The sequence below is a fragment of the Micromys minutus genome (genome assembly GCF_963924665.1).
Source record: "Micromys minutus genome assembly, chromosome: 21".
NCBI lineage: Eukaryota > Metazoa > Chordata > Mammalia > Rodentia > Muridae > Micromys > Micromys minutus.
The window spans coordinates 10,903,466-10,922,268 of record NC_137956.1 but is presented as its reverse complement, the minus strand read 5'-3'; the positions used below and the strand labels follow the sequence as shown (position 1 = coordinate 10,922,268).

General features: G+C 46.6%; 1 protein-coding gene across 1 annotated transcript in view; it reads left to right on the top strand.

Moving 5' to 3' along the window:
- Positions 1–18,803, top strand: part of LRRC1 (leucine rich repeat containing 1) — a gene marked incomplete at both ends in the record, with an annotated part of 106,571 nt that overhangs the window by 50,966 nt on the left and 36,802 nt on the right. Inside the window, 2 exons of the mRNA XM_080934020.1 lie at positions 15,003–15,081; positions 18,462–18,551. Coding sequence (XP_080790146.1) covers positions 15,003–15,081; positions 18,462–18,551 — 169 coding nt within the window. The remainder of the gene's footprint in view (positions 1–15,002; positions 15,082–18,461; positions 18,552–18,803) is intronic.

Sequence of the window (18,803 nt, the reverse complement as noted above, 5' to 3'; positions counted from 1 at the left end):
TTGGTCATTAAAGGGCAGCTGAACAAGAGTCCAGAAAAGCAAACCATGAAGGAAGAGGTAAAAAAGGGGAGCTGAGGAAGCTGACCGGGCCTGGGCACCCCAGGCAGGACTGAGGGTAAGGTGTGAGGGAAGGGCAGAGAGTTCCTTGAGCTTCCCACTGTGTTAGTCTTTTCACACAGTTTGAGAGATCAGAGGAAAACTGCATTAGCTGTCTCCATTTCCTAGAGGAAACAGCAGTGATTACTGTTTGCCAAGGGTCAGCCTTACTGAGGGACAGTGTTGCTGACAATGGTGGGTGTGCCTCGGACAGCTGCTGCTGCTGTGATTGATGGAGGAATTTCACAGCACTCCACTTGCATCCTGAGTGCACCTGGACACTGTGGGGTGAGACTGAATTGCACAGGCATGGCTGTTGCTGCAGTGAGGTAGACTCAGCAGGAAAGGAAGGCGTGCAGCCTGGCACTCTGCATTGCCTTTCTGCAGCTTAAACATTGGCTGTGGATGGGACCAGGCTCTTAGTCCATGTGAAGACATGTTTTCTTCTGAGCCTTTGCAGGTGTATTTCATTTGGGTTGTTCCCCCCTTCAGAGTTAGAAAAGCAATGTGGTCATTATAAAATTTCCTCCATAGTGATTAAGGTTGTCTGTTGAGTATCCCACTATGTGTGGTTCATTTTATTTATTACTTTTGCCAGCATAGAAATCTCCTGATACTGTCAGAGCTGCACTTGACTCTTTGATTCAAGAGGTTCTCCTCTCCAAATCCTCCAAATAGCTGGGGTTACAGGTGCCACGCGCCATGCCTGGCTTTACTTAGTTCATTTATGACTGTCTTGACTGCCGAAATCTTAGTGGGCAAAGATCACCCCTTCTCACTTGTTGCCACATGGTCCAGCACTCCCTTTCTGGTCGGACAAATGAGCAGGTGAGCAGGCTGAGCTTTCCATTCGTGCCACCATTTTTAGCTCTTCCGTTGTGTTTCTAGGGGTGATCATAGCGGGGAGCATCGTGTCTGTCTTTGTTTTATGATAGGCCTGCCTATTATATAGAGATGCTAGGAGGGTGGGGGTCTCTGGACTGTGCATGCAGCCTGCACTGTATGAACTGTACTCGAGCTACTCAGGAGCCGGTAGGTGAGTGGGAGAGAACGTGTGAAAACAGGATGGTCCCACATCTGTGAAATTATGAGCTGGTATTCATAGTACATTTCAAGTTGTTGTACCGAAACCTCTACGTTTAGTTTTAGAGCCAAACCCTCACTGCCGCTCTGCACATCAGGCAATAGCTGTGGACCGGGAGAGGACACGATGCCATGTGTTCTCGGCATGTGCAAGCTGTCTTCATCTTCATATAGTCCTGCTTGCAGGTCTGAGGGTAGACCAGAAACACACCTCCACGGGCAGTGACGCAGAAGCCCCTCGCTGTCGTCAGCCAGAGAGAGCGCTGGTTTCAAGGGTGGTGATGGCAGCTAGGATGCACTCTTTCTAGAAGTGTTAACTCTGGATTGTGGTCTGTCTTCCTTCACTTGGAGCAGTTGTTTCTGCAGATGTGCTCTGAGACCACCTACGTAGAATCTCTGCTAAAATCCCATGTCTCCATCTCAGCCAGGTCAGAATTTCTGAAGCCAGACAACCAAAGTTTGTATTTAAAAATCTAAGAATTTTAAGTTTAAATTGGGAGCTAGTAACTGCAACCTGGGCAGTTCTTAGTTGGGTCTAGATGCTAAAGTAGCATTTAGGCTGAAAGGATGCTACAGTCTGACCATCCTGGTCTTCATTTAAATCTGCAGCAATCTATGGATAGATTACATGCCCCTAATTTGAAAATCTGACGTTTGAAATATTTCACAGTCTGAAACATTGAGCACCCAAGTGAATTTTGGCTATAGGGATTTTCAGCCGATGTGCTGGCTAATTTAATGTCAACTTGGCACAAGTTAGAGCAGTGATTCTCAACCTTTCTAATGCTGGGCCCTTTGAATGCAGTTTCTTATTTTGCCGTGACCCCCAACCTTAAACATTGCTACATTCTAATTATAGTCTTGCTACTGTTATGAACAGTAATGTAAAATATCTGATATACATTCCCTAGGGTGTCACGACCCACAGGTTGAGAATCATTTACTTAGAGTCATTTGGGATGTAGGAACCTTAACTGAGAAAATGTCTGCACCAGACCAGCCTGTAGGCAAGCCCATCGTGCATTTTCTTGATTGACAATTGAGGGAGGACCCAGCTCACTGTGGGCAGTACCACCCTTGGGCAAGTGGTCTATGAGCAAGCCATGAGGAGTAATCCAGCAAGCAGCACTCCTCCATGGCCTTGCAGTTGTCCTACCTCTAGATTTCTGCCGTGACTTCCCTTCATAGTGGAAACTCAGATGAACTTTAAGATGAAATAAACTCCACTCTTCTCTCCCTGAGTTGCTGATGCTCATTTCGGTTTTATTACAGTAACAAAAACTCCTAAGACACCTGGCAATGTCTATGTACGAGTCTGAAATTCAGAAATTCCAAAATCGAAAATAGTTTTGGTTTCAGGCATTTCAGACAAGAGATAGTCAATGTGTACAGAACATTAGTTTTGCCCAGTTCAAAAAAATCAAGTGTCTGTTACGGAGATTCAATTACCATTTAGTAAAAGCAAGGATCTCACCTGCTGCCTCCCCGGCCAGAAATTTGGATTGTGGCACCTATGAAGATTGTTGTAAGGGCACAGAAGTCAGCCCAGCCACAACATCACATCTTCAGGGTGTGATTTAGCTGGAATGTTCTGGGCCTTAGTCTTGACTTTTTTTTTTTTTTTTGTAAATTACAGAGAAAACACTAGTTTTACAACATGTATTTCATAACATTCATCCAGTGCCAACATGAGGAGAGCGGGGAAGGCGAGGGGCAGAGAGTGTGTGTGATGGACACTTTGAAGAAACGTGCCAGTTTCAGTGTCTGAGTTCTGTTGTGTCTTCTAAGGAACTTAAACACCCTTATGAGGATCTTTTCATCTGTCAGTTGACAACTTGTAATTTGAAAGCTTTTTACAGTTTTCCTCTGAGTAACGTAAACATGTTTTGAATTTCTTTTGAGTGCTTTCCTTGTACCACATTTTCTTCTGTATCTTTTAAGGATGACTTTAGGGAAAAAAATGTCAGTGTGTAGTGGAGGTAGAAAACTTCTTAAAAGAATTAATTTTAGGATTTGGAAAGATGGCCCCACTGTTAGAAGGCCTGAGTTCTATTCCCAGCACCCATGTTGGGCAGTTCACCAGCACCCGAAACCCCAGCTCCAAGGGATCTGAGGCCCCTGAGGAGGAAGAGTTGTATGGGATCTGCCTTCCAATCTGTATCCACCGTTCCTGTCCTCATCCCTAACCCCACGGAGCAGCTTTCTCAACAGCACTGATTCTCCATCCTAGGCAGTTTAACCAGACCCCCAACACAGACTTTTGGGGTTGAACCCGTCACTGCAGGGGGAAATGGCTTTGCTGTGGAGGTCAGTCATGCATGGGAATAACTGTGAGGTGCCACATTAATGGCCAGCTCCTCAACCAGTAGTGATTTAAATCTAGCTAAGTCTTGAGTTCAAGTGAGGCAGGGTTTTGTTTTGTTTGCTTGCTTGTTTGAGGCAGTGCCCTAGGCCTACCCTAGGGCACCCCTTTGACTTCTTGGGTGATGGTGGCCCCAGAGATGGGTGTTAGGGCTGAGAACCAGCAAAGGTAAATGCCATGGTATTTTCAGAAGTTTCCGTAAGAGACCCCCCATCTTCTTTCTCCTTCCCTCCCCTGCAGGGTCTTACTCTGTAGCTCGCGCTGTCCTTACCATCTGTGCTTGAAGACTGGAGATCCCTCGCTGCTAGGATACCCAGTGGTTAGATTATTACATTAGGGGTGCTTTGGAAAAACCCAATGAAACAGTTGAGAATGGTGTCCTAGGCCAAATGGCTTCTCTCTGCACTTGTATAGAACTGTCTTCACTCCTGGCTCTGCACTCTTACCTACTCTGTGTGTGTTATCCGAAGAGTGACTCATTTAGCCTGTGATTGAGCCTCTCAGCTGACAGTGTACAGTGGTGTGGCAGGCAGACATGGCTTGGTAGGGTGTGACCTAACTGGAAGGGCAGAGGCACTTTACAAAGAGGGCACAGAAACTGGCAGCATGAGATGGATCAGAGGAGTGGGCCACTGCAGGGGTGTGGGGAGTGGGCCACTGCAGGGGTGTGTGGGGGGTAGGCAGCTGCAGGGGTGTGGGGGGGTTGGGCAGCTGCAGGGATGTGGGGGAGTGGGCAGATGCAGGGGTGTGGGGGAGTGGGCAGATGCAGGGGTGTGGGGGGTAGGCAGCTGCAGGGGTGTGGGGGTGTGGGCAGCTTCAGGGGTGTGGGGGTGTGGGCAGCTGCAGGGGTGTGGGGGAGCGGGCAGATGCAGGGGTGTGGGGAGTGGGCAGATGCAGGGGTGTGGGGGTGTGGGCAGCTTCAGGGGTGTGGGGGTGTGGGCAGCTGCAGGGGTGTGGGGGAGCGGGCAGATGCAGGGGTGTGGGGAGTGGGCAGATGCAGGGGTGTGGGGGAGTGGGCAGATGCAGGGGTGTGGGGGGTACGCAGCTGCAGGGGTGTGGGGGTGTGGGCAGCTTCAGGGGTGTGGGGGTGTGGGCAGCTTCAGGGGTGTGGGGAGTGGGCAGCTGCAGGGGTGTGGGGGAGTGGGCAGATGCAGGGGTGTGGGGGTGTGGGCAGCTGCAGGGGTGTGGGGGTGTGGGCAGCTGCAGGGGTGTGAGAGAGTGGGCTGATGCAGGGTGTGTGGGGGGGTGGGCAGCTGCAGGGGTGTGGGGAGTGGGCTGATGCAGGGTGTGGGGGGTGGGCAGCTGCAGGGGTGTGGGGGGGTGGGCAGCTGCAGGGGTGTGGGGGGTGGGTAGCTACAGGGGTGTGAGAGAGTGGGCTGCTGCAGGGTGTGGGGGGTGGGCAGCTGCAGGGTATGGGGGGTGGGCAGCTGCAGGGGTGAGTCAGAGGGAGAATTTTTGTTTTTTTTTTTTTTTTTTTTTTTTTTTGGTCTAAGATAAGGAAGAGTTGGGTAGGTGGTGTGGAGTTAGACTTTCTGGATTAAAATATACATCTACTAGACTTTTCTGGAGAATTTGATACCAGTGACTATTTTAGTCGTATTAACTCAGAATAATTCCAAAAAGCTGTAATTTTAAACGAAAAGGAAAGATTCTGATGAATGAAACTCTTTCACTTTTGATGGTTGATAATTTCTTGAAGTATAAATAACTTTTTAACAAAACCATATATGAACATATATTTAAACATAACTGGTTTTAGGAGAGAAGTAAATGAATGGCAAATGGCTATATTTCTTTCCTGTTATTTTGTATGAAACCTAGTACTTAATGCTGTCTTTATGAAACAAGACCTTGTACCTGCAGACACGGTTAAGCCAACTCTGTGTGGAAGGAAAAGCTGAGTTGTAATGATTGTTTTGATGTTTGTTGCCAGAATTCTTAGTTGGAACACCGTGCCATGTATCCTAGGCTGGCCTTGACTTCACTGTGTACTGGAGCTGACCTTGGGCCCCTGAGTTTCCTGTCGCAGCCTCTCCTGTGCTGAGGTTATAGAGTGTACCACCACACCCAGCACAAACTTTTTTCTTTTCAGTGCAAGTAACATGGCTTGTTATAAGACAAATACAGAATAACATTTATGAAGGGTCCTTGTCTGCCTTGCTTTCTTCCCTGTGCCCTGTGAGGCTGGAGACTGTCATCCTTCTTAAACACTGAAGTGGAAGCCTGGAACTGGGCTCTGTACAAGGCTGGCTGCCTCCTGGGTGTCTGTAGTACTTGGGATAGCATGATAAATGGAAACATTTGAGGAAACTCTGCTTTTAGCTTTTCCCTTTCATTACCAGAAGAACAGCTGTGGCAGCAAAAGGGAGACTGGGAGAGAGCATTCATATTTAGTCTTGTTTGACAATCCCAGTTATTTTTAAACAGGATTGAGTCAGACAGCCTGCAGCCCAACATTCAAACCGTCTTAATCAGCCAGCCTGTTTGGCACACAAGGACCTTGTTTTATTCTCGTAGTAAATAATTCTAAATGAATCAATACGATGTACTGGCTGTCCCCAAAGTCACAGTGTTGAGCATGTCACCACAGCCTGTCAGGGTAGAGTTTGAATCTCATTTCTGGCCGAGGCTTAATTCCTGGATTTTGCATAATAGGATGTGCCATTCTGGGCCTCACAGACTTCTCTCCCTCCCTGCCCCCACTTCCACTGCCAAGTAGACACATTGCTCGCTTTCTGCCCAGAAGTGGTTCATGTTGCGGCAGATCGTTTCCTTCAGATCCTGGGATCTTATCCTTCTGCTCCCCTGAGGCTTGGAGGTTCTCATCCCAGCGGCCGCCCTCCGTTGATAGACTTCTCATGCACTGTTCCTCTGCTCCCACATTCCCTCTTCTGTCCCTCTCATAGGTAGGTCCTGAAGTCTCTGTGCCCAAGCCCTTTGCCCTTGCTATGTGGCTGCATTCCTGTTGCCTTCTGAGAAAGGTTTCTCTCTGCTACTTATTTTTTTTGTTTTTAATTAAAGAAAAACATTTAAACACATGGAAGTGACTGTCCTCTGAACCTTGGTACCTTCCTCAGAGGAACTCCTTCTTTTCTCTTTCTAGTTGTCAGGCTTATTGAAGGCTTGGTCTACTCCAAGACCTCAGACATGGAGATCCAGTGTACCTGTGTAATCTTTTTAAAAAACACAGTTTAATTTCTGTAGTCTACAAAGCTGTACTTACATATCGGTCACTGGAAAGACTGGAGAAACGAGCTTAGATCTAGAATTACCACGGAAGGTCCCTGTTCCCTAAGCACTGTCATATATTGCCTTGGGCGTGGGTGGCTGCACACCAGGATGGGGGATGACTCTGAGGGGTCCTGCGTGAGAGAGGGGCTTGGTGGGAAAGTGACAATGGTGGGAGTCTGCCAAGGCAGAGTAAAACAGTTCAGATAGGTCATCTCATCAATTCTGTTCCTTTCTCTGGCTTTTTGATGTAGACTGATGAACAGTAGGAAGCAGAGGTGGACAGCCATAAGGGAAAATCAGAACGGAGCAGCTGGGAACTCCCGCCTCCGCTGAAAGACAGCTCAGTGCACTGTCTTGGGAACTGGACATTATTGCATGTAGAGCTCAAGGAAGCTTTTGGAATCTGAAGGTTTAGATGCTCTGTGAACCAGTTAACCGCTATGAAAGACAAGATACTTGGCTAGATATTGGTGCTCAGGATCTCTGAGGGAAAGTTAGAGATGTACAGTCTACACCGATGTGCTGGCTTTAGGGAATCGGACAGTTTATGTGTACACGAAAGCCCAAAGCTCAGTTTTACAAGTTTTGCAAAGCTCTGGAACAGGTGAGTTTGCCTTCTTCACCAAAGCCATTCCTGCATCTGCTCTTGATGATGACACTGACTCCATATGTGGAAGGCTCTACCTCTTACTCCGTATAACCGGCTCAAAGTGATGCCCCAAATTACATTCGGGTTCTGTGTCAGTGGGACGCATGCTAAACAGATGAGCAGCGTAGCTGCTGTTTGTTGTTGTTTTATTGGCGTCCGACATAGGATTATCATCTCTTATTTTGGTAAGAAAAATGCTTGCCATAATTTAATAAAAGACAGATTGCAGCCTGCCAGTCCTGGGCATCATTTCAGATCAAACAACAGTCTTCTCTCATTCACTCATTCACTCACTCAGCATCATGGTGAGAAAACCTTGCCATGCTCTCCCCGTTTTTCTCATTTAGTCAGCTAGTGTGTGCTGTTTTGGTGACTGGAGTCTGGCTGGTTTGTGTTCTCCTTCCTCTCCTCATCTGGCTCCTCAGTCCTTGTGGTTGAGCTTGTCCTCGAATCACTTTTAAAGACAACAGTTTCTTCCTAGAAATTAGCTTACAGCCACAGCCCTCTTCCCTCTTTTGTTGCTGTGTGGGCCAATCTGAGGGATGCTCTTTGCTCTTGACCTCCACCTATTCCCCAGACTTTTTCTTTTCTACCCAGTGGCCCCCGGCGTCTGTGCGGCACCCTTCAAACAGGAGGCTCACTCACTCTTGCTCCCTTTGACCCTCACTCCTCACTCACCCCATTTCTGCGTAAGACAACCTGGCAGTATGCTGTGTTTCTCCATGTACTGTCATCTGTAATCCCTGCAGTGTGTCTGGAGTGCCTCAAGTGTGGCTCTGTAGATCTTCAATGGGACCTTTGTGTGTTTCTTACAGAGGGATTGACCAGAGCTCTGCTTTCCCAGATGTCCGTGGAGTGCTCTTGGACCATTTCTTTGATGTTTGTATCTCTAAACGGGCCTGCTACTCTCCATCTCAGTATTGGCTACACAGAACAAGTGCCAGTGAGCACCTAATTTGTCCACTCAAGTGTAATGTGTCATGATAGACAAAGGCTGTCCACAGTCTTCCACAGAAGACAGGGCTCTGACTTCTGAAACCAGAGCTGAAAACCATGTTTAGAAGGAAAAGGTCCCATAGACCAACTTGTCTTCATGCCTTAACGTCACCAAAATGGTGGTGGGTTGGCGCCATGAACATTAGGAGATGCTTCACTTTGATAATTTTGGGGTTCATTGACCCCTTTATTTCTTATAAGAACATATAAACTAAAATTAGACATTGCTTTTGGTGTGGGGTGGAATAGAATCTCAGCCTGTTTGTTAAAAGTAGATTCCCCGGAGGGCAGGGTATGTCCTTTGATATCATGTCTGAAGTGCTATATGTGTTGTGAAGGCTCTGTGTGAGCAGCCTCCAGCAAACAGTGCCGGAACGGTGGCCTGCCTGCTCTGACAGAGCTTGGTGCTGATGTGAGTGTCCTTACACAGGCCACAGAAACTGTCCTGCTGGGAAACTGGATTTGGTGTGTTCCTTCCAAGACAGCTAAAACCCACTTGTCAAAAGCAGTTCAGACTCAGAGATGATGATAACTTGCAGTGGATCTGAATTAAAGGTTATCTTAACGTTTTGGAGAAAAAGAGGAATAAAAATAACAAAATCTGATACTTGCAAAATGCCTGAGAGAGATTTTGTTATTTTTATTCTTGGCTGTAAGTGGACGTGTCTAATATGAGCTACAAAAAGTAAGATTAAATTTTTTTGTCTTTTATAGTATTGGCAAGTAGAAGTTTTGGGTTATGTAATTTAATAAGTTGATGGAAACCTTAATGCTAAGCATTAATTTACTAAGAATATAATACTAAATGTCTCTAACCTTTATATGGAAGTACATGCTGATTCTGGGTTTAGTCCTCAACAGTAAAGCTTACATTCTTGTTAAAGTCCTCACTCATCTTCAGTGCATTTGTTAACTGTAAGGCAGAGATGTGACTGCTTGTGATAGACAAGGAAACTGTGTGCCGCAAATCAATCGTGGGCGGTTAGGCCGAGCCAGCATCAAGGGAGCTTTCTAGTCCTGTCCCCACACCCTCCGCTGGCAGTCTGTGCTGTCCTCCAAGTCACCCCTTCCTTACCTCACATTCATGCCTGAGCTTGTCCTCTGCTAATGGCTTCTCTCCTACGCTTGAGCTTTGCTAAGGTTCACTGATGGACAGCCACCAAACAGTCACTTGGCTAATGCCATCTAACAAAGCCATAACATGAGGTCAGGGGGCCCCAAGCTCTCGGTGACTTTCTTTAAGGCACATGAGTGCTCAGCACTCTAAGTTACACTCACACCATTCTTGTCTGAAATTACTGGTTTAGAGCATAGGTACGTAAGGGTCACGGCCGGCATTGTGCATGCAATGGAAAGAAGTCAGGTTTGCTTTTGTATTTCCTCTCCTGCTCTATTTTCCCCTAAGCTTAACCCGGAGGAGGAATGTCTTCTTCTAACCAGACCTAGTGTAGGTTGCTTTTGTCTTGGCTGGCTCAGCTGTGGCCTGTTATCCTGGGACTCCTGAATTCCAAACTGTTACTGAGCAGACTTTTTGGAATTCACGTGATCTGTGCCAGCCATCTTTTCAGGCCACAATGGTGTTCCTCATACCCAGATAGAATGAAAGTCTGCTTCCTGAGCTATCTGTCTTAGAGAATGGAAGTTTACCTGAACTCTTTTCCCCCACTTTTTTTCAGTGACAGACCATCACACCTCTATAGAATTTGTAGTTTGATGTGTGGCTGAATCTTCCTCCCTAGCAGTTACAAGGCACGTCTTTTCCCCAACATAATTCAGACCCAGCAGACCCAGAATAGTGGCAGGAAGAGACTCGTGCAGGCTGCTGAGCACTTGTCTGGCCATGCAGGCCTGTGTGCTACAGCTGTCTAGGTTGTAGAAACAGCAGTGCTAATCCTGTGACAGATTTATTTATCTTCTTTATTCCCTTTGCCCGCTTTTAAATTAGAAGCTATCAAGTGTGCAAAGCCACGGGTTTCCTTCCATTTCCATACATGTACATAACGTATGTGCTCTGGTCACCTTTTGTTTTCTGTTCCCTTCCCCTCTTCCACATTTTTAATCGACTGCCCCACTCCGCTCTCCTCCCCCTCTCCCCTTTCTTGTTATTATTTTGAGATAGGATTTCATTATGTCTCCCAGGTATCCTGGGTCTTACTATGTAGCCCAGACTCACTGTCTCCCAGCGCAGCCTCCCAAATGCTGGGGTCGCGGGCCTGTGCCACCATGTTTAGACAGCACCCTGTCTCTGCATGTTGTTTTCATGGAAGCCCATGGAAGAAGCACCGGGTGCTCATCTTTGTTAGGCTGCCTTAATTTGCTCACTCCATCATTACTTCCACTCGTTTTCCTACAGATGGCATAATTTTATCCCTTATGGCAGACTAAATCTGCACTGTGAATATGGACTGCGTTTTCTTCACCCATTTATGCACCGGGAGACATCTAGGCTGGCTATGTAGTTTGGCCGGTATGAGGGGTCCTGTAGTAAACACAGAAAGATATCCACTGTGTACCGACTTTGATTCCTTTGGGTATATACTGAAGCACTAGATAGCTGGGTACTATGGTAGTGCTATACTTAGTGTTTGAAGGAACCACTCTACTGATTTGATCGAGACCGGGCCCATCACATCCCTGTCAACAGTAACCCCATCTTCACCAGTTACCTTACCTTTTCTTGATGGGACGAGATGGGATAAGAGTCATTTCCATGTGACTCTTTTTCATTATTTTCCTAATGGCTAAGGATGTTAATTAAGCATTGCACTTATTGGTAGTTAAAACTTCATTTGAAAACTTTCTGTTCAACTTTTTTTTCTCTACCCATTTCTTAGTTGGATTATTTGTTGTTTTGTTATTTAATGCTTTGATTTGGAGTTCTTTATAGATTCTGAATCTTTATCCCCTGTCAGATTAATAACTGGCAAAGACCCCTCCTGCCAGCTTGGTATTTTGTGCTTGTCAGAGCTCTGTATGAGATCAGAGCTAGCAGAGGGGACATTTATTACAAAGGGGTTGGTTAGATTGGCTTACATTGTTGAGGTTGGAAAGTCCAGCCATGGCCGGGTGGTGAGAGGCTGAGAACCTGGTGCTTGCTCTGTCCTCAAAGCTCCGGTCCATGTGGGAAGGCTGAAGAAGCTGGGAAAGGACGGCAGGAGTAGCAGCAACGGGGTAGACGCATTCATAAGTAGGGAGAGGAGGCAAAGCAGCCCTGGTTTCCCCAGACCGTTCACATCTGGACTGCTGCGGGAAGACGGAAGACGCCACTCACCCTGGGGAGGGTCCTGTGCTATCATCTAACCCTTCCAGGTCCACTTTTTCTGACCTGTCCAGAGGTGTGTTTCTTCGTTTCCTCTAGACCCAATAAAGTTAATAGTCAAGATGAGCCACCAGAAGCTCACTACTTGCCAGCTTGATACGTAATCGTATCTCCTCACGTCATGTTTACTCTGTAAGCGAAAACAGTATGACCGCTTCTACCTAACATCATCACACAACTAAAACACCGTTATTAGCAAAATAGGACCGAACCCTCATGGCAATTACAGTGCTCATTTCTGTAACTGGTCATACAGCCGTAAGGGCTATTTATAGCTACCTTTTTCTAATACCCATTCTGTTTTTCCTTCATTCTCTGCAAGCAGCTCAGCAGGGCTTGCTTGGTTCTTTATCTGGAGGGGTGAATCATACCTCCATTTTGTAGGTTATGGGCCATTTATCATCCCTGCCTGGATTGAATTGTAGTTGCTCACTGACCTTAATCATAGGATATCATACCACCAAGGGACACACATATCTCTTCTATTCTGGATATACCTTTTTGCATTGGGGGGGGGGGTTCGGTTTCTTCCTGATGGCCTGGATAAATCATCCTTTCCAACACTAACTCAGTTCTCAGCCTGTTGACTCAAAGGCTTCAGAAGCTGAAAGTGGCTAGGGAACAGACAGCCTTAGTTTCCAGTTCAGTGGAATATTTGTGCCTTCAGCAGGAACATTACCCCTCTAGAATAAAAAACAAAAACAAACAAAAAACCGTTTGGCCTACAGAGCCTGAGGTCAAGGAATAGTTTTGTTAGTGGGTCACCATGATGCTGACCATCCCCACCACTATCCCTTAAGGAGCCATAAGTCCTGGCTAGAGGGGAAACAATACTGGTCTAATGGATGCTGGTGTAGCCTTCTGGAGAACTCTACCCTAGACCTCCAGGCTATTGCTACCTATGGCCTTGTAACTGTGTCTTTAAAAGGCCGTTCCACTGTTCTGTCAAGCTAACTGCTTCAGGACACAGAAACTTACCGCTTCACTTCTTTGGCTGTGAAGTGAGTCCTTGATGGTAATTCTGACAGGAGAACTACATGCAGGAAGGCATGTCTGCTACCTTTGACCCACCTTTGTGAGTAGAGGCATACATTATTAAACTCATGCACAGCTTCCATCCCTGCCACCATGGCCGTTTTGTCCATGTGGACATTGGGCAATGACAGAGACAGTCAGGGAAAGAGTCTGACTGCTGTCCATAGAGTGGGTCACCCTAGCTACTTATTCCCTGTCACCAAAGGTAGCCTTCAGTTCAAAATTTACACTTGATACAAATATCTTCGTGTTCCTTGCACATTACAGAGATCTGTCTGCTTATTTCTTTCTCTGCTGCCTTTCTCACTGATTTTCTACTCACCAGTTCTCTAACCCTGCATCTTTCAAGGTTCCTACTGTTCGGCCACAGCTGGCAGATGATTGTTTACCTCCCATCTGAGTAGCTCTTCTTCCAAGCACATTAGGCAGTTACGTGCATCTGAAGTTTTTCTCACTTGAAGGTTTCCCTTCATCACTGTCTTTCAGAGTTGTCCCAGACAGGTGTTGTAAGGCTGCAGCATCCGGTTCTAGGCACCACCAGTACAGATTATCTATGGGGACTGTCAAGGGTGCCCAGTAGACGCTGTCTTCTGGATCATAGAGCCCAAGAAGCAGAAGAGCCTGAACAGCAGCAGGGACCTGTTAAAGAGTTGCCTAATGGCTCTGACCTTTCTTAAAGCGAGTAGGTTTCCAAGTCCTTGGTATATGGGCCAAGCAGAGTGAGGCATGAGCTACTCCCAGAATGCGAGGAGGCCTAGTGAACACCATGATTCTTCCTTGGTGGTCAGGAGCAACCATTTATCTTTCCTCTGTATAACCCATCCACCAGATCTCTCACTGAGGTAAGGACCTCCTGGTCCTTAACTTTTGATTGGATTAATTGCCTATCCTTGGATGTACACTTGCCTTACCGACAGGATCAGAGTAGTTGCTCCACCCTTACTCACCTGGCCGCCACAGCATAACTTCATCAATATAGTTAGGTAGTTGTGATACCGTGTGGAAAAGACAAGTGAACTAAGGGCACAGGGCTAGTGAACTAATGATACCCATGAGGAAGGAGAGTGAGGAAACTGCTTCTCTTGGTCCTTGAGGACTGGTATTGATAAAAGCACTTTCGAGATCAATAGGTGCTCAAATAGGGACTTTTGTGTAGCATCTGTTACAACAGCTGCAGTTGGAGTCACCACACGATTAAGTTGCAGTCATCCCATCACCTGCCTCTGTGGGGTCCCTACCTTGAGGTGGGGAGGGGTGGCTTCAGATCAGTGTCAGTTGGGAGCTAGTGTGTAATAGGCCCCGGCAGGTCTGCTTTCCCCAGTGTAAAAGCCTTTTATAGTCCTTTGAAAGGAGTGATAGGGGTAGAAGAGGAAAGAAGAGTCCTTTTCCACTGTTGGAGTGGGGTCATTCCTCAAGGGAACATGGCCGCCCTTCATTTACAGGGCCTGGGTCGGCTGTAAACTAGCTGAAGTTTAGAAATTTGTCTCGGTGTCATGAGTGTCTGTTGCTGTGATTCAAGACAGCTGACTGTTTGTTCTACAACTTTTCTGCTTATATAACTTGAGCAGGAGTTTATGCTTTCTGCCTGTTTCCCTCCTGGGAACATCATGATTAATTACTCTGCCCCTGTTGTCATTTAGGACAAGTGTACTCTCCCCGCCTCCGATGGCTCAGCACTGCCTCCTGACCCTTGCTGCTCTGGGATCTGATTGGACCCAATGTACCTAAGTTGTCCAGTCGAGCAGCCGTGGCTCCTGAGGCAAAGGCGGCTCCTCAGACATGCAGCGTTCCCTCTCATAACTCCCACTGCAAGTGCTGAGGGGCCTTCTCTTACCCCCTGATGTGGAGCGTTAGGTTTTACACTGTAATCCTCTCCAGCCTTCCAGTCTCTCTGAGCCTTTGATTCACTCCATCCACATGAAGCCCAGGAGTAGCAGACCTCTCCAGTTCATTCACACTAGACCATCTTTTGACTCACACACATCAACTAACAACATAAACCGTTGGCATCTTTTCAACCGTGTGAGCTAAAGCATTAAACTCAGAACTTCTGCTCATTGGGCCCATACATTTTTTTAATGTGTTTCCTTAAAGAACATCTTTTCTGAAGAAATGTAGAAAAATAGTTGTAACAAGCTGGGGCCATATTGGAGTGAGCTAATGGTGTCTGGGTTTTGTCCTGAAAATGAAGAAATGTTAACAGTGCTGCCGGACTTTGTTTGCTCCTCCAGATATACCCGAAATTCCTGAAAGCATCTCCTTCTGTAAAGCGCTGCAGGTAGCTGACTTCAGCGGAAACCCTCTCACCAGGTAAACCTTTCTGCCTAGGTCTAGGTTAGCATGCTCAACAGCCAAGCACCGCATGCAGCCAAGTGGTGCATCCAAGAGGTGCCTGATGAGGCGCTGTCTCTGCCGAATGATTAATTTTCCAAATGTATGTTCATAAGTAAACAGTGGGAGGCAAGTAAGCGATGGAAGAAGGTACACTGTGGTTCTGACGGAGTCGGTGGGAAGGGCAGTACCTAAGGGGTTAAAGAGCACGTTCCTGAAGCCTCATAAAGGATTGCAGCTGATTGGCTCAGCAGGTAAAGGCACTTGGCGGCAAGTCTGGCAGTGCTGAGAGTTCAGTTCCTGGAGCCCACATAATACAACTGACTTCACACATGCACCATGACACATATATGTGCACTGTGTGTGTGCATGGGGGAGGGAGGGAAGGGAGAGGGGGAGGGAGGGAAGGGAGAGGGGGAGGGAGAGGGAAAAACATGTAAAAAATAAAATAAAATAAATTCCCTATTTCTCTGCTGTTTTATGGGCTAAGACTGAGACCAGAGCTACTCCAGCACATTTACCCAGGAAGTTGCTTACCTTTATTGACTTTAGGGCCTCACAGTCACTGAGCATGTGCTTTTCCACTGACGTATATCCCCAACCTGAAAGGTAATATTCAATTTTTAATAGTCCAGTAATGAAGCATTTATAATCCCAACTTTTTATTAAAAGAAACACAGAAAAGCTCTTAACGCCACGACTTCCTTACTTTTGCAGTGGCTGTGGGGTTTCCTTAGTTTTATCATGAGCATGGCCGCCTGCCCCACTTTACTACCCAACAAAGCTCTGCCCTTCCTGGTGTTTCACCGAACACTGTCTGGGTGTGGCTGAGGGTTTTCAAGACTCCCTGTGTCCTGGTTGGGTTGGGAGTCCACTGACAGCTGCCTCCAGGTGTCTGTGTGGGCAGAGTAAATAAATTGGTGCCCGTAGGCGCTGAAGAGACAGCTCTTAGGTGTGTCTCCTAGAGGATTCTCTGGACCGTTTGTAGGATTTCTCATGGCTCCATGCATAGCTGTTCCCTTCTTTGAAACTGAACTGGATTTATCTCCTTCATTTCTAAATTGAGAGCCCTTGAGTATGGAACAATTCCCTATTTAATTTTGTTAGGCCCATATCATGGCTAAGACTTACATACGTTTTCAGTGTTTCTGCTTTCTCTCTTATCGTTTATAACTTAAAAACAAGAAACTATTCTGGTGGAAAGCCGAATGCCTTTCTTAACTCGTTCCTGTCCTCAAGCTTTATGTCCTTCCTACTTCCCTTCAGACGCTCCTCCCTTGTCTCAAAACTCAGTGCTCCCCCATGGCTTTGAGAGCCTCCCCGGCTCTGTGTGCTTGGACAGTGTCTACCCTGATTGTCCTCACCCACTTTGGTCCTGACAGTTCTGACCCCTCCACTGCCCTTCAGATCTTCAGAAAGCTTTTCCCTCACTTCCCAATGCCCCCCCCCCCCTTCACAGCACTGTTGGTGTGTTCTCATAGCACTTGAGATTGAAGTTATCCCTCTGAAAAGACCCCCTCAGAAACGAGGAAGTGACTTGCACTTCTCTCTCATTTATTATTGTATCTACAGCCCAACTGTAATTCTTGGAGGAAGTGTTTGCTGAGCTGAGCAAACTCTATGGCAGTGCTTACGGGCGGGCTGGGAGTGCTCCTCTGCGGCTGAGACCTAGCTGCTCAGGCACCTGAGTCACCTCATCTTCTGCTCTTCTCTTTCTAATGTCTGCCAACTGTTGCCTCCATAGTTGTCTGCCACAGCCAGAACACACCAGCTTATTCCTGTTCTTATCCTGGCCGGGTGTGCAGGACTCTTAGAGATAAGCCGTTTCAGTTTGTCAGGTGTCCTGATGTTAATTAAGAATTAAGATGTTGTCTGTGAGCTGAAGGTAACTTGGTAATTACAGGGCCCACTTAGTTTATGGCTGAGGACACTGAACCTCAACTAGGTGTACAGACCTCCAGACAGTGCAGCTAATCAGAGGGAGCTTTGGAGCCCCTCCCCATCTTCCCTCTTCCCCCTCCCCTCCCCCTCCTCTCCCCTCCCCCCTCCCATGCCCCACTCACCGCAGCCACTCTTACATAGCAGCTGGCAGGAAGGTGGACCAGCTGGCTAATGTGTTTTACTTGATTTAAGAACACTTTAGCTGCTTTTGAGATAAAGGGATGGATATACACTCAAAGACAAAAACTCAAAGACAGACCAAATAAGTTCTGTCTTTTGAGTTGTAAGTGATAATCTTCAGAAAGCTGTTCCTAACAACTTAAAACATTCCTGTTGATGCCTTGTTCTTGGATACCTGGGTTTGGTTTTGAATTATGAAATGGACCCATATTAAATGTCAAACGCTAATGCAGGATTTATTCTTTATGCAAATGAATCTGTTAAAAGAAAAGACAAGTATAATGGTGAAGAGCTCATTACTAAAGCCAGAGGTCTGTCTGTGCTGGAAGCTTGTGTGTGTGTGTGTGTGTGTGTGTGTGTATGTGTGTGTTGCAGCTCATTTTAGATGTGATGAGATCTTTTCATCTTTAGTCATGATTTCCCCCAAAATACAAGTAACTGTAGGAATATTAAAACTAAAATTTCTTTGTAAATTTAAATAATGATTTTTATATTGAATTTTTAGTATTTTGTGCAGTTTGAGACATATTAAAGTGCATTCGAGACCACTATGCAGTGAGAGATAAAATTACATTAACGGGTGACACCTTGAATTTACAAAGAACGTAGGCAGCTGCTGGCTGACAGCCCATCTGTGCAGAGTGGTCCTTTGCTCTTGAATGGGCATCAGGAGCCGCCCTGTGGCTTAAACCCCACCAGCCAGCTAAACTGTCTCCACATTTTTAATCAGTGCAGTGTAGTGTTTTTCTCCTCAGAGGCTTTGGTTTTGGTTTGTTTCTTAGGATTTTCTTCTCCTTTTTTTTTTTTTTTTTTTTTTTTTTTGTCTGAGATGTGATCTCACTGTGCAGCTGTGTCTGGCCTGGAACTCACAGAATCTACCTGCTTCTGCCCGTGAATGCTGGATTAAAGGAACATGCCGTCACACCCAGCCGAATCCTCATCAGTTTTGTCTCCTGAGGCAGCATCTTTCAGAGCACTCAGCCCTCCAGAGCCCCCACTGTGTTAAACCTTGCACATCAACCTGCTTTTGGGATTTTTTTTTTTTTTTTTTTTTTTTTTGCCGCCATCTGTAACCATCTACATGGCCTGTCCAGAGAAAGTGGACAGAGCTGTTTACTCCTGCTTATAGGTGTGGTACGCGTTTGAAGATGAGGCAAATATTCCACAGTAGAAGGCGACTGTGTCTGTACTTGGTTCACGCTGCTTCACTTCTTAAGTTAATGTGTTTGTTGTTTTAGGTTGCCTGAGAGCTTTCCTGAACTACAGAACTTAACATGTCTTTCTGTAAATGACATCTCGCTGCAGTCTCTGCCAGAGAATATTGGAAAGTAAGTTTTTGCAGACGTTTGTGAGTGCCAGGGCTAACAGGAAGTTTATCTGCCTCATACTTCACCTTCACAGCTTTTAGACGGCAAGGGGTCATTGGTTGTCACCTTCAAGAAAACCCAAAGTCAGCCTCGTGCTTGAGTGTCCTGTGTCTCATAATTTATTGGCCGTCTGGGCTCCCCCCCCCCCCCCCCCCGGTGTAAGCTGTATGTGTGAGGAGGGCAGTGGGCTGTGGGCAGTGGTGCTCTGCCCTG